The sequence below is a fragment of the Choloepus didactylus genome, chromosome 14 (assembly GCF_015220235.1).
Source record: "Choloepus didactylus isolate mChoDid1 chromosome 14, mChoDid1.pri, whole genome shotgun sequence".
In the NCBI taxonomy this organism is placed as follows: domain Eukaryota; kingdom Metazoa; phylum Chordata; class Mammalia; order Pilosa; family Megalonychidae; genus Choloepus; species Choloepus didactylus.
In genome coordinates this window covers 57,492,027-57,507,748 of record NC_051320.1, presented here as the reverse complement: position 1 = coordinate 57,507,748, position 15,722 = coordinate 57,492,027, and the positions used below count along the sequence as shown (strand labels likewise).

Sequence of the window (15,722 nt, the reverse complement as noted above, 5' to 3'; positions counted from 1 at the left end):
CCTTCCCCAGTCCTGATGACACTCCAGAAACACGGGGCTCAGGTACTTGAGCGGCAGCCTTCCCGAGGTGTGGGTCAGGTTTGGAGACCTTTCCTGCACTCTGTGAGTGTCTTAGGGTAAGAGGGGTTTGTATGCCTTAGGACTAGGGTGATGACAAAGCCCTGACTCTCCCAGAGCAGACCTCAATTGTGCTGGGAAAACCAGACTGTTACCACTTTGCACATTGCCTCCTTCAAGAGCAAACTGTCTAACTTGCCTCATTATCCCCAGGTACAGAGCCTGGGCCATGGTAACTAAACTGAATTAACCTAGAGAGGAAGCCAGGCACTGTACTGGACTCTGTGGTTCTGCTCATTGGTTGTCCTTGCCAAATCCAGGGAGCTGGGGTGGGGGGGGGGTGGCATATGTGGGGAGCAGCGCTCAACCCATGGAGGGGGTACTGCCTATGGGGAGATGGGGAAGAGCATTCAGACCTCCTACCGAGGCCATGTGACCCACGAGCCCTCCAACAGCCTGCTCGATAAGCACTTCTCCCGGCCTCCTCTTCCTGCCCACAGGTTCAGGCAGAGAGGCTGCTGGGGGTTGCCACTGGCTAGGAGTTAGGCCAGAAGGCAAATTTTTAGCCAAGATTAGCAAGCTGTGGACATGGATAGACAGAGAGAAGGTGAGGTGCAGAAGAATGCAGAAATGCTATTTGTTTTGGAACTAAGGGGCTCTTGGGAAATGCCCATGGATACGGGTTAAAGGTGTGTGTGAGGCTCAGTGGAGTGGGAGCCACTGGAGAAGCAGCCACAGATACTGGAATAGTGCATCGAGGGTGCATGTGAGCCAAGAGAGACTGGGGAGCCTGTGGGTTCTAGGGAGGAGACAGTCCTGAGGAAACTGGAGCATGAGCTAGGAGGCTTTAGCCTCTGGGCAGAGGTCAGTGCAGACAAACTAAGAAACCACGAAGCGCCACGGTTGCTCCTGAGAAGTGAGCCTGGGAATGTGCAAGGTCGGCAGTGAACAGACAACCCACTCCCCGGCTGAGGAGGTGGCCAAGAGTAACCACCCTGGGGAGGATGTAACGACTCACTTCAGACATCTTGATTCCTTCACGTCTCATTTAACCTTGGGGTTGGCCACGCGAAGGCTACCTCGGGAGGAAAGCCTTCTCTGCTCAAGCCCAGGATCCAAAGGTGTCCAGGATGCTCCGGGGTCCCCGTCAGGCAAAAAGCCCCAAAACCCACCTCACTGAAAGCACCAGGCATTTGTTTATGTTTACATTATGAATATTTATTTTTCTTCTTAAAAATGTACAAAAAATAAAATAACTGTATTTATAGATTTTCCCTCTCCCATTTACAAAACTATTAAGTTACATTTACCATTTTTTTGTTTTAACATGACAGCAAATTGTACATATATCAGTCTCCCTTGTTCATCTTTAAGAAAGGGCCATTCATAGAATTTGGCACAAACCCTCAATTTCTGTTGCATTTTCAGGAGTTTTAAATAAGAAGGAACTTATTTCATGTTTCTTAAGTCCCTGGGCTGGGACGTGCCTTCCCCTTTTAGGAGCCAATTCCAAGAGATGACAGCTGAACTTTTTCAGGGAGTCTCAATTTCCAAACACCTGTAAAGTCTAAAACAATTTGAGGATATAAAAGAGAAACACTTGCTTCACGTGTCCCCCAGCTTTCACGGCTAAAAAAAAAAAAAAAGCTTATTTGAGTGTAACTAGTTTAAGGGACAAAACAGACAGAGGAGGCAAGTTTTCCTGTCTTTCTGGAGTGTTGTTGCCCGGGAAATGTTGCACGAGAGGATTGATCTAATTTCTGCTAACATATCCCACAGTGAAGGACACACGACAGTAACCGGGGAAGCCCCGAGGCTGCAGAGGGGGCCCTTTGGCGGCACTGGCCTCCCCTGCTTTCAGCTGGCAATGGTCACCACAGTGATTGCTCCAGGACTTAAGACAAACACAAAACCTCCTCAGATTTATCCTCTGCCTTAGGGCAGGCCCAGCAAACAATTTTCCAAAGAGGCCAGAGAGACAGGAGTTGGTAGCACATGCCAGGCTACCCAAAGTTTTGTTTGTGTTCCCTCCCCTGGGCTCCTATGCCCCACCCTAATCATATTTACCATCACGTCTAACCAACGTTTGCAACCATTTCTAACTGAAGGAGCATGGGAAGTGCCTAGCATAGCATGTTATTTCCAACACTGAATTTACCCTTCTTAGAGCCAAGCCCCTTTAGGACGCAGGATGGCACCCAAGCTGCCAGTCCAGGGCATGGCAGTCACAGAGCAGAGGAGGGACAGACTGGAGCAGAGCTGATTCCAAGATGCTTTGGGAGGGAGGACTGTCCAGAGGAAACACTGAAAGGTGCTCCCAGCCACCAACCAGAGACCTTCTTGGGCAAAGCACCTGCTCTCCTCTCCAGTGAATTCGTCTGCATAGCAAGGAGAAGCAGCCTGTCAGTCCTGCTGTGGGCCTCAGGGGCAGGCGAGGTGGAGGGGCAGGGAGCCCTGAGAGCGGGAGCCTCCAGCTAAGACGTCAAAGTGCTTTGCAAACAAATCTGGGCCCTCCCTAGAACCCACCCAAGATCCAGCGCTTGGGGCGGGAGGATGTGTCAGGCTACCAACTAGCCAGTGCTTCAACCCTCAAGGGTGAACACGAACCTGCCCTCTTAAAGAGAACAGCAGCCCACGTGGTTCATTTTATCTTTGTTCAGGGAAGCGTTTCTTCACTTCCTGGGGCATGGAGCAGGCATACCAGACTTGTCTCTTCAGTTTACCTTCTGAGGCTAGTTCCAGAAGAGCCGGGGCTCCTGGGCCATTCTCACTCGCTGGCTCGTTCAGCATCCCGCGCCCAGGGGCAGAGGCAGCCAATCCCTCCCTCCTGGGCGTCTCTGACAGGCCCGGGAGAAGCTGAGGCCTGCCAGCCGCTGAGGCCTGCCGATCCAGAGCCGAGCTGTTGGCGCCACTCTTGGAGCTGCATTTGGGCTACAGGGGCCATGTGAGATGAAGGACGTGCTTGTAAACTGTTAGGCACCATGCAGTGTCCAGGATTCTCATCACTGCCAAGGAGTTCTGCAGCAGGGCCACAGACAGTATGACCTTTCTCACGAGATAGCTCAAAGGAATTGTCAAGCAAAGCACATCACCAAGAGGCACATGCGGTGGCCTTGAGGGCAAGTCATGGTCATGGAGAAAGGAGGGCTCCCCCTGGGGACAGGGACCAAGTCCCAGGGCATGCCCACTGGAGCGTCTGTCTTGGCACACACCACGGTCACCTGACACCCCAAATGCCACTCCCCTAGCCCAGCACACCTCCTGAACAGGTGCTGAGGCCAACACCTCTTGTAGAAAGCGAAAGCAGAGTCTAAAGGCATGTGCCTTCCCTAGGCTGGTGGCAGTAAACATGCCCACATGCCATAGATCAAATATATTATTGCATTATTATAAACACTATGTACACAAGAGCCAGTCACACTTGCTTTGTTACTTACTAATTACACTGCAGCTCAATGTCTTCCTGTACAAGTCAGCGTGGCCCCTCGCTGGGAACCCCTGGAGGTACTGAGCAAGACACCCTTCCCCAGAGCAACTGAAGGGGTTTGCTGATAAAGGAGGCACCCCCGTCTCACCCCACCTGTGACTCCTGCACCAAGAAGTAGCTAAGTTTTGTCCAGACACTCAGGAGATGCAAAGAGGTGAGGAAGAAGAAACAAGAACTTTTCAAGCTCCTTGGGAGGAATGGATTGGCTGCATTTCCCTTGAAGCGGAGGGGTGGGGGGCTCTTGAGGGTCTCATCTGGAGCCAGCAGAGACCTGCAGAATCCTGGCAGGCCTGGACCTCGGGCTCTGGGAAAAGGCGGGCAATAAATAAGGATCCGACAGGCCCAAGGCAACTACCCGAGGGGCTCGGGCTTCAGCTCCCCGGCAGCCCCACGGTGGGTGGGCTAAATATACCGACAACGAAGGGGCTTTGTTCCTTGCCCCACTCCCCAGCGCAGTCTTGTAACAGCAGTTGAGAGATGGGTGACATGGGTCTGCGTGTCTGGGGCCAGGGCCTCTGTCTCTCCGGGGGCTGGCTGAGAGCTCCTGCAGCGGGGATGCGGGACGGTGGCTCAGATTTCCATGAGCGTAATCTTGAAGCCTTCCATCATGCTCTCCATGTTGAGGATGAAGGTATCCTCGTTGGAGTAGTGCTCGATGATGTTGTCGTCCATGTTCACCAAGATGCTGCCATGTGGGGATGTGGGAAGGGGGAGGCAAAAAGCAAAGACCACCATGAACAGGGCATCACGCCAAGGGCAGGCTGCAGGCTGGCGGGTCCCTGCCATGCTTTGGCAAGAGAGCCTAGGAGAGGTGGAGGAGACAAGGCAGGGAAAGAAGACCTTCTTTCTATTATTTCCCCCCTCAGATACCACTTTGAGAAAAGCGGAGACTAATAGCAAAGCCTCGATTTCTCAGAACTAACCTCAAAACTCTATTTCGCAGGGCTTCAGGGATCATTCAGCCCAACCCTCCTGCTTTACAGATGAGTAAATGGGGGCCTCGAGACATTAGCAGAGCCCGAAATCCTGAAGAGCCAGGACCTAAATAATTAGGCTCCCTAACTCTTTACATTAAACTACACTGCCTCTAGAAAATGAACTTTTAAAAAGTGCTCCACTCTTAGGAGGAAGTGGAAAACGAACAGTAACTTCAGCCACCCTTTGGTGAGCAGAGTTTGTGCCAGTTAGAGACTTGATTTCGTCTTCACAGCAACCTTGAAGGTAGGTGTTCTCACCATGTTGAAAGTGGGAAAACTGAGCTCACGGAAATGACATCATTTTCCCAAGTTCATTCAGCTACAACCTGGCTGAGCTAGATTTTAAAACTAGTTTTGTTTCACTCTGAATCTCTTACCTGTTCCTCCTTGTGAGGCTCTCCCTGTAAAGCAATTTCTAGGGTCTGTCCAGGATTTAGAACACCTTGAACACAATCCCATTATTTGAAGTCAGACAGACCTGAGCATCCCAGATAACAAGTTTCATTTATGACAAAAGCCCAGCTAAGAGTTTAAAGGCCCATTTTCTGTTTTTTTAATGGGAAAATAGCTCTAGAAGCTGATTCCAGAGCACCAAATCCAGCTCCTGTAACCACTATTCTCGGAAGGGACTCGGAGGTGGTAAATAGCCGAAGGTGGTGGCCAAGCCATTAAACTTTGGGGCTACAGATCTGAGTTCTAACCTGGTTCTTCTATAAAATGCTTAACCTCCCTCTGGCTCAGTTTCCTCAAGAGTAAATTAGAGATAATAATAGAATGTACCTCATAGACTGGAGAGGAGTAAACAGAGCAATGCATATAAAGCACTTAGCAGGGGGTGCAGAACCCAGAGAATAAGCAAGCCCAATGATCATTTGAGATTATTTTATTAATAATTACCTTAGAAGTACCCCCTATGCCCTGTGCCCTTTTTGTTCTTACCACACCACCCTGAAACCAACCCTAAGAGCAGCTATGGTTTCCTACAAACTTCACTCTCTGCAGAGGGGTGGTCTCGCCCTCTCCACCTTATCTTCACTACAGCCAGACTCCGTTCCATCCGCTAATCCTGGCACTGGAATAGGGCATCTTTGTTGACATGATGCCGATGTGCTTTTTCCCTCCCTCCCTCTTCCACTGCAGATCTTCAAAATGCATTGCACTTGCAGTGCCATTCTGCAATCATTTGAAGCATGACACACGATTTTTATTGAAGGTGGATGACAGAACTAAAAAAAGGCAGTCATCATCTTTTTTCTTTTTCTTTCTTCCTTTTTTTTTTTTTAAGACATTATGTAGACTTATGTGATTTGGAAGTAAATTTAAGTTCAGTTTCTTTCTTACCCTTTTTTGCTTTTCTTGTAAAGTTTTGCAATCTTCTCCACTGGCAACCCATATTTCTCAGATATCTGTAACAGCAATAACAAAAAGGCTGATGAGCATGGAAGGAGAAACCAAGCAAAGACAAGACATCACATTCTAACCTCATTCTCTTGGAGCCTCTCCTGAGCGCCAAAGCTTTTCATTCGTGAGTCAAGTCCTCAAAGTTCCTCATTGTGAGGCTCTCCCTTTAGACAAACCTTAAATCTTTCAACAGAAAAGTCAGCCACATGGGAATTTAATCTATTATAAAGGTGACATTTAAAATCAGCCAGAAAAAGATGGACTCTATTCATGAGATTGGATTAAATAAGTAGCCATATACAAAAAAAAGTAAAAGTTAAGTTGGATCCCTTCCCCACTCTTCACACCAAAATAAATTCCAAGTAGATCAAAGATTTACATGTGAAAGCTGCAACGATAAAAGTACAAGATGTAAAGAAAAGTCAATTCTTTGTTGTATTAAAATAAGGAAGCTCTTTCTAAGCAAGACATGAAAACTTAAGAAAAATAAGTAAAATTGATCAGAACAACAGAGAAAAATATCAATATAGGAAAAAACACCATAAAAGTCTAAAACAAATAATACACTGGGAAACATTTTACAACACAAATAACAGGCATGGAACCAACTTCCTTAACTTTCTGTAAAGCAATGAGACAAAGACTAACAATCCAATGGGAAAAATGAAGGAAAAAAAGGGAAAAAAATACAATTGGTCAATAATCAAGTGAAAAAGTGCCCCACCTCACAAAATTTTAAAAGTTCAAATTAAAGCAACAATGTTATACTATTATTAATAATCAGACCAACAAAAACTGAACAATTGATGTTACAGTGTTAGCAAGAATGTGGTAAACAGCAACTTTCATAATCCATAGATGAGAGAGTAAAAGTTCAACCTTTTGAGAGGGAAATTTGGGAGAAGCTGTTACAACCTTAAAAGTATATATCCTTTGACCCAGAATATCTTCTGGGATATCTTCTGCATCCAGTAATATAGTCTACATCCAGTAATATAGTCTACAGATATTACATCCAGTAATATAGTCTACAGATTTTCAAAGTATCACTGTGCACAACAGAGAAAAAAAATGTATATAACAAACATCCATTAGATACATTTTGTTATTTTCATAGTTGAAAATGGCACAAGCATTAAAAGGAATGTGAGAAGCCTATTTCTTCACACAAAACATGTCCTTGATATATTAAGTGACTAAAGAAAGTTGCAAACTAGCGTGTAGAGTGTATTATCACTGGTATTTTTAAAAAGTATATATGTAAATTCACAGAAAATATTGGAAGGATTCACCAATCTATAAACAGTGGTGACTGTACAGGAATGAGACAAAAACAAGGAGATTCTTTTACTTTTTACTTTGTACAATTCTGTACTACTTTATTTTTCACTTTTTACAGTGATCATGTATCACTTTTAAAAAGGTAGTCTGAGAGACGGATTCTCGAAAGACCTGCTCTTTAATGCCTTTTGCATCCTTTCCACTCCCCAATCCAAGCTGCCTGCCTCTTCTGAGCCCAGGAGCAGCTGAGGCTTTGGGGCTTACGCTACTGGAAAGTCTAGCAGGGACTGGAACAAGCGATGTAAGGGCCTTTGGGCAAGGCCTGGATGGCTCTGGATCCTGGGAAGAGCTTATTCTGCAGAAAATCACAGATTCCTGCTCTCCCACCCCTCCACCCCACAGGAAGAACTCTCCTCCTCCCAGTAAGCCCAGAAGGAGCAGCTGAGGGATGACTGCCGCTGAGGCTGGGGAACAGGAGCCTGCCTGCTATGGACCATCACTGACGGGACCTGCCCCACAGCCACACCTGAGCCAATGACAAATGATGCATCTAAAGGGGCCCATAGGCAGAGAGTGAAATTGACAGAACTTGGGTTGCAGGCGTCCATTGAGAGGACAGAACATTGAAAAGACACTTTGGAAGAACATAAAAAATACAAATGGTCAACAAAGACATGAAAAAGCTCTCAACATCATTAGTCATTATGGAAATGAAAATCAAAACCACAAAGAGGTACCACTTCACATCCACTATGATGGCTATAATAAAAATAAAAATTAAAAAAAGTCAGAAACTAACAAGTGTTGGCAACAATGTGGAGATACTGTAACCCTTGTACAATTCCTGATGGGAATGTAGAATAGGTCAGCTACTGTGGAACACAGTTTTGGTAGTCCCTAAAAAAGTTAAACATAGAAGTACCACATGACGCAGCAATTCTACCTCTAAGTATATACACAAAAGAACTGAAAAGAGTGACTCAAATACACGTACATGCATGTTTATAGTAACCAAAGGGTGGAAATGGCCAAATGCCCATTAATGGATGAATGGATAAATCAAGTGTGGCATATCTATATAATGGAATATTATTTAGCCATTAAAAGGAAGGAAGCACTGATATCTGTTAAAATGTGAATAAATGTTGAAAATATCATGCTAAACGAAAGAAGCCAGGCACGAAAGGTCACATATTGTGTGATTCCATTAATACATATACAGAATATGTAAATCTATAGAGACAATGCAGATTGGTGGTTGCCAGGGGCTGGGGGAGGGGAAATGGGGAGCAATTGCTTAATTGGTACAGGTTTACTTTTGGGGTGACAATGTTTTGAAACTAGAAAGAGGTAATGGTTGCATAACATTGTAAATGTTCTAAATGTCACTGAATTGTTCATTTTAAAATGATTAATTTTATGTTGGGTGAATTTCAATGCAATAAAATTTTTTTAAAAAGGCACATAAAAATGGAAAAAAGTAGTAAGATTAATATTAAACAAGGTAGAATTTAAGGTTGATGAGGTAAAAATAGATGCTATAAGGATAAAAAGCATAATTAATGAAAAAGGCATAGCAATTATAAAACTTTATGCATCCACAGCATAGCACTTAAGTAAAACTTATTACAGATTTAGGAAAAACTTGATAAAATACACTTACAGTGGGTGACTTCAATATACCTCTTTTAGAATTGGAAGAGACTAGTAAATAAGAACCATTGAAAAATATAATCAATATACTTGATTTAATATTATATACATTCTTGGAAATACTCCTACATACTTCTGGCTGTATAGAAGCTCAGCTCTCCTCAGAAATTCAAAATTCATTTAACAACTGCTTGGGAAGATGCCATGTTATAGCTGTCCAGATAAACTCCAATACTAGCAAATTTCTTTGAACATCTCCATGCTATTTCCACATCTCTTGAGATACTCCGAATAATGGAGGGTTGGCATAGCTTTTGTCACTCCTCCCCAAAACACAACACAATCTCCTTTTGGAATAATTTGCACTTCCTTCTCTCTTTCTCCCAGGCCTAGAACCTATACTGTCTGTCACATCTCCTGGGTTCCACACCTGCACACGCAAATTAAAAGGGGGAAATGCCAAAGTTAGCTGGCTCTGCACCTAGAGGACTCTGATTGAAGCAGCTGAAGGGCTGCAAGGAGCAGGAACTAGGTGTGGCCAATTCCTGGTGTGAGGCAGGAGTGAGCTCACCACCTTCACACTGCCTGGGGCTCTTCAGCACTCCCAGTTAACAGAGCTGACACAAGGAGAAAATGCTTGAGGGGCAACCTGCATCAGCACTTTTCCTGGAGCTGCCATTTCCTCAACCTCGTTGGTCCAAGCCAGGGCTTCTTTAACCTGGGGTCCACAATGCCAATGGAACTGCTTGTCCAGAACCCAGCTACTTCTATATTTGCAGTTATAAACCGTTCAGGGCATATTTAGATGTACATTTAGAAATCAGGGGACTCTTGCTTTCAAACACTTCCTAGGCTGCATTTGATCTGAAGCATCAGGGAGGATGGATTTCCCTCCATGCATGAGCTGCTCAGGAGGCCACGTCTAACCTTGGCTAGAGGTGGGTGCTGCTGAGACAATAAGCAACCTTTTTCTTGTGTGCTTCAGCTAGCTTCACTGAGAGAGAAAATTCCTACCCCTTTCCCTTGTTCCTCTGGCTTGGGATGATCCCTATCTGACTCCCCATCCCATCCACTTAAAGTCATATGCATAAACATATACACATGTATATATTTCTATATGTATGTGTGTGTCTATCTAGGTACACACACATTTATTGGGTATTTCTATGTGCTACTCTAAAAAACATGCATACTAACTCATGCATACTATATCCCATGATAGATATTATTATTCTCATTTCAGAAACAATGAAACTGGAACATAGAGAGGTTGAGTACCTTGGGCAAGGACACACTGCTCATAAGTGGCAGAGCCAGGATTTGAACCCAGGCTGTATTTGATCAACCACTATACACACTGCTAAATGCATGGTGGTTTATTATTGCCTCATCTTCTTTCCTTTAGTTGCTGTGAGCTGTGAATTGGAATGCATCTTCTTCTTGTAATAGCTTTTCATATGTGGACATCTCTCCAACAGAACTTAAGTTGTTTGAGGGACGGGATGGAACTCAAAAGAGCTGAATCCTAGTCTGCTCTGCTGCTCTACAGAGCAATTTGACCTTGGGCAGCCCCTTTTTCAGATCTCAGTTTCCACATCTGTAAAATGGTGACAATGGTATTTATGCTGTCAAGTTCACAGGAATACTGTGAAGATCAAATGCAGCAGTGCATGTGTAATTGGACCACCCGCAGCACTCAGCATGGAGGTATATATAGTAGATGCTCAATTTGGTTTGTGGATTTTTATACTTGAGGCCCTGCGGATACACAGCCACCAGGAGACAAAAGTCCTGTCCTCATGAGCCTTCTATTCTACTGGGGAAGAGAACAACAATAAACGCCCAACAAATATTAAATATGCCAAGTATAATGGTGCTATGACACAAAACAAAGCAAGGGAAGGAGATAGAGAATCATGGAGATGCTATGGACGTGGGCAGTTGGGGAAGGCGCATCTGATAAAGTGACACTGAAGCGAAGACCTGAAGGAAGTGAGGGAGAGAGCCTCGTGGATGTGGAGGAAGTGCACTTCTGGCAGAGGGGAAAGTACATGCAAAGGCCCTGAGGTATGAGCAGGCTTGGTGGGTTCAGTGACTACCAAGAAGGCCACTGTAGCCAGAGCTCCTTTTTTTTTTTTTTTTAATCATTTTATTGAGATATATTCACATACCACGCAGTCATACAAAACAAATCGCACTTTCGATTGTTCACAGTACCATTACATAGTTGTACATTCATCACCTAAATCAATCCCTGACACCTTCCTTAGCACACACACAAAAATAACAATAATAATTAGAGTGAAAAAGAGCAATTGAAGTAAAAAAGAACACTGGGTACCTTTGTCTGTTTGTTTCCTTCCCCTATTTTTCTACTCATCCATCCATAAACTAGACAAAGTGGAGTGTGGTCCTTATGGCTTTCCCAATCCCATTGTCACCCCTCATAAGCTACATTTTTATACAATTGTCTTTGAGATTCATGGGTTCTGGGTTGTAGTTTGATAGTTTCAGGTATCCACCACCAGCTACCCCAATGCCAGAGCTCCTTTATTTATCAGATTAACAGGTAAAATCACTCCCAAATATCAAAAAAAAAAAAAAACTTTGAAAAATCATGTCACCACCACTACTACAATTACCATCACCAAATCCTTTGTCTTTAGTCTAATGAAGTTTAAAACCTCATTATAATAATAAGGAAGCCAAAGTGAATCACCAAAGTTCCATGGATAACTCAATCAACATAATGTCAAACATGAACATGAGAAGAACAGTGCATTTCATCCCTGTGACACAAAGGATGGGAGTACTCGGGAACACCTGGCAGACGACCTAGTGGCTAGATCTATGTGGTCTGGGAGGCTAAGGAGCACCAAGAAATAGGAAGAATCATTCTGTCTGCCCTGAAGGAAAGCACTCAGCATGGCGTAGATCACACAATAATTTCATTCCTCAAAGGCAGTAGAAGTATACCTCAAAGGTATGTATATACATACGGATATTCTTCAAGGCATTTTCTGTACTTTGTAGAGAAGGAAACCAAAGTTTATAAGACTGATATCTTTGGTCTACACAGCCAGTATTTGAGCCCCAATCCAAGTTCCTGCACATGAGATGGGACCTAAGACCCAGACACGGAGAACAACTTTAAATTAAGGCAAAGTCGGTGACAGGATCTCAAGCAGAGAACAGAATGTCTGCTCTGTATAAAAGCAACCCGATCCCTAGATAACAGACCTACTCTACTCTACTCTGTCCTCCAACTTACAGAGTCCCTGAACTGTTCAACAGATCTGCCCAATGTGGCATCGTCTGAAACAAACCTCAGCTCCCATCTGAAGGAGAGGCAGCATCACTGCTCTATTCTGTTTGCATGACAAATCAGCAATTCACTTCCGATTGCCAAGAATTACTAACAAAGGAAAAAAAAAAAAAAAAAACTTTCTTAACCTCCAGTACAGATTGTCTTGTGCATCCAAATAATGCTTGGCTGAGGGTAGGGAACTTGGAATTGAACAGGAGGAATAAGAGACGCTTCCTCGTTGGACAGCAATCCATATCTTCCTGCACTGCCATCATCTCAGCCTGTATCTAAAAGCCCTGGCCAAGAGCCCAGCATTTCCCATGGGATAACTCATTTAACACCTTTGATGACTCCATTATACAGATGAGAAAGTCAAGGTACAATTAGTGTTTCAATGACTAATTGAAGAAGGTAGCAAAGCAATGTGAACACTGATATGAAGCAGGCATTCCTATTTCAAAAACAATTGCATGACACAAATACTGACTTTAGGAAGGCATAATTTTACATTTGGAGCTGCGAGGTCTGCTGGCCCTGGTAGGTTGTGAGCTCCTTCCTTAAAAGGGACAGCATTTGACCCTCCCAATCTTGTGGATGAAGGAGGCATCTGAGGCGTGGGCCAGTTCCCAAAATCTGCAGGGGTGGGGCTGGGTACATGAAATAGCCTGCAGGGCCACTCCCCTGCACCAAATCACTTTTGCAGGGACTTGGCTCTAAAAGAGTATAGTGAGGGGGTTTATTCCCATTCTGAGTGAATATGCACTTGGGACCTCAGGGCAGAATCAGAACCCAGTACCAGTTCCCAGCCAAAGAAAACATGAGCGAGTGGCTCTCAAACATTAGCGGGTGTAAAGGTCAACCAAGGAGCTTGTTATTAATGCTGACTCCAGGGCCTAGGATTCTGTAAGTCAGGTGTGAGGTTCTGGGATGGCATCATTTAAAAGTACCCCAAGGGATTCCCACGGACCTCACATAGAGAAGCGACACCATAGGTCCACAGTACATGTTGGGTCTGCGATGGATGGATGATTATGTTTGCTTTTATGGGAAGCCATTTTCAGCTACAGAGTTCAAAGTGATGGCTTGTAGTCAAACTATAGTATCTCTTGATTAAACAAATTTCTTTAAAATTAGGAATTTTTTTTTTCAAACTCACTGGTGAATTTCTGTCCCTGTGTTTGTCACTTTTAGTTGTTAAAAAATGTAAAACCTACACATGATGATATTGTTTTGAAATTAAAAGTCAAAGCAAAATATGGGGGCCAGGGTCATGTTGCCTTCTTGTTTTGAGGCTTTGCTTGAAAGTGGGGTCTTGTTCTATGGAGCACAAACCCCAATTCTTGGGAGCAGTTTTCTGTCTTGGGCTCAGAAGAGGAACCCCACCCCCAATCCCCCACCCCACCCCACACACACAAATTCCGGAGTTTCAGACCCAGTCACCTGCACCATAGCCACAGCTCCACTCCTCCTCTGAAATTTCAAATTAGTGGGATGCTTATATCATGAAATCAAAAGCCCAAATAACTTTCCATATTTTGGGCAATATTTATAAGAGGCCAAGTATTTGAGAAATCCAAAATCTGCAGAAAAGTACCTTTATTGGGTACTTAGTGTACACCAGGAACCTCACAGTATTATATATAAACTATCTCATTTAATCCTCACAGCAAGGTAGGTACTGTTATCATGTCCACTTCAAGGATGAAGAAACTTGAGCTCAGAGAGGTTAAGTGACTTGCCAGGTAGGAAAAGGCACAGGCAGGATTTGAACACGGGTTTTCTGAGCCAAAGGCCATATGCTGACCCATGCTATGTGACCCGCAGTAGAGACAGGGATCCTGCCCCTACATGTGTATGCTGGTGTTGGTGTCACACTAGTGAAGATCTGCTTCTCAGAGAGCCCACATCCCCCATGGAGCCCTTTCACACCCCACCCATGTAAACTCGGGCTCCACCACAGGGAGCAGGACAGGGTCCTTCAGAACTCTGTCCTCTCCCTTCACTGTGTGCTCAAGTCTTCACTTTCATAGAACCTGTTGTTCCTAATGACTGCCCTCAAAATTGCAGGAGCTGCTAGGGCCATTCCTTTGGAGTTCACCATCAGGCCACATTCTCTGAGGATGCTGAAGGAGAATCTCTTGCCCTGTTTTCCCATTTGTACAACTTAGGAAGCGAGGAGATAGTTCAAGTTGGTATTTTAATATAACCTTTTCTTTCCAGACTTAATAAAGAAGAGATGGAGTCAGAATTGCCCTAAGGAATCTGACCAGAGTGGCCTAGGAAACCTGACCTCTCAGTGGTTTACAAGGTCACAGAATACCAGGCATAATCTCTCCTCATCCCCCACCCCAACTAACCAAAGCAAAGCAGGTAATGAGATCCTCCTGCAAGGAATTAAGGGCCTGGCTCTCCTGTGATGGGGAGTGTGGGCAGAGGTTGATGGGCTGCTGTTTGGGTGTGAGTGAAGGCGACATTTAACTCCACTGTGTTCCAGCAAGACCACAGGTGGGGCAGACTGTAAACAACAGCAGAACACTTCAGAACTGGCCAGATGTCATGGACAGGAAAGAGAAGATGCCAAGGACTCAGGCAGAATCATAGGGTAAGCAACTGGTTCAGAATTGGTCTCGATCAGGGTATGCATCCTAGCTGATCTCCCTGGGGAAGCTTGTTCAAAATGCAGATTCCTGACCCCTGCTCTGCCCCCTCCGCCACCACTCCACCCCTAGTTCAGCAGAATCGGAATCCCTGGGGTTGACGTCTAGGTATGTGCACTGTCAATAATCACCCCCGTGTTTCTCACATTCACCACTGTCCTAGGTAAGTCCCTTTCAGTCATAGGGTCTTAAAGGACCCAGAGAGGTTTGAATATTTTATGGGCTTCTCCAGCTTACAAGTCTAACCTTTGGCAATTTTAGGGCATTTTAAAAATCCCAATGTACCTGAAGAGATTTAGATCATGGTATCTGTTGTGTTCATTTCTGGTTTTGTTTTTCTATTATAGGGAGCAGATTCAGTAACCACAAACTCCATTCAGTGAAAATCCTGTAGGACAGAAAAGATCAGCAAGCTCTCAAAGCCCCTGCTCAAGCTATGCCAACCATAGGAAGCAGTGGGAAATCTGTATTGGTAGCATTCCTATGCGATTTTTAAAAAATTTCAGATGAAAAATGAATATTTTTTACATATCATACATTTCACCATTTTAACCATTTTAAAGTGTACAGTTGAGTGGCATTAGTTACATTCACGATGTTGTGCAACCGCCACCTTGATCAAGTTCTACAACACTTTCATCACCTCAAAAGGACACCCTGTACCCACTAAGCACTTGATCCCCATTTGCCAGCCCCTAAGAACTACTACTCTGCTGCCTCTATGGGTTTGCCTATTCTGGATATTTCCTATAAATGTAATCATACAATATACGACCCTTTGTATCTGACTTAGCAATTCCACTCCTAGGAATATGCCTCAAGTGAAAAGAGGTGTTCAAATGAAAACTTGCACACAAATGCTTATAGCAGCACTATTTACAACAGACAAAACATTGTAAAAA

At 44.4% G+C, this 15,722-nt stretch overlaps 1 protein-coding gene across 4 annotated transcripts in view; it reads right to left on the bottom strand.

Annotated features, from left to right (window-relative positions):
* The window catches only part of GRHL2 (grainyhead like transcription factor 2), a 244,470-nt gene that overhangs the window by 58,068 nt on the left and 170,680 nt on the right, over positions 1-15,722 (bottom strand). For 2 of the 4 annotated variants that reach the window (XM_037802650.1, XM_037802652.1), the window contains exons 15-16: positions 5,863-5,927; positions 1,320-1,686 (exon numbers count right to left, since the gene is read on the bottom strand). In XM_037802650.1, coding sequence (XP_037658578.1) covers positions 1,554-1,686; positions 5,863-5,927 — 198 coding nt within the window. In that variant the 3' untranslated portion in view covers positions 1,320-1,553. Of the gene's footprint in view, positions 1-1,319; positions 4,230-5,862; positions 5,928-15,722 lie in introns of those variants that run through there. The other 2 variants (XM_037802651.1, XM_037802653.1) reach the window with 2 other exon arrangements.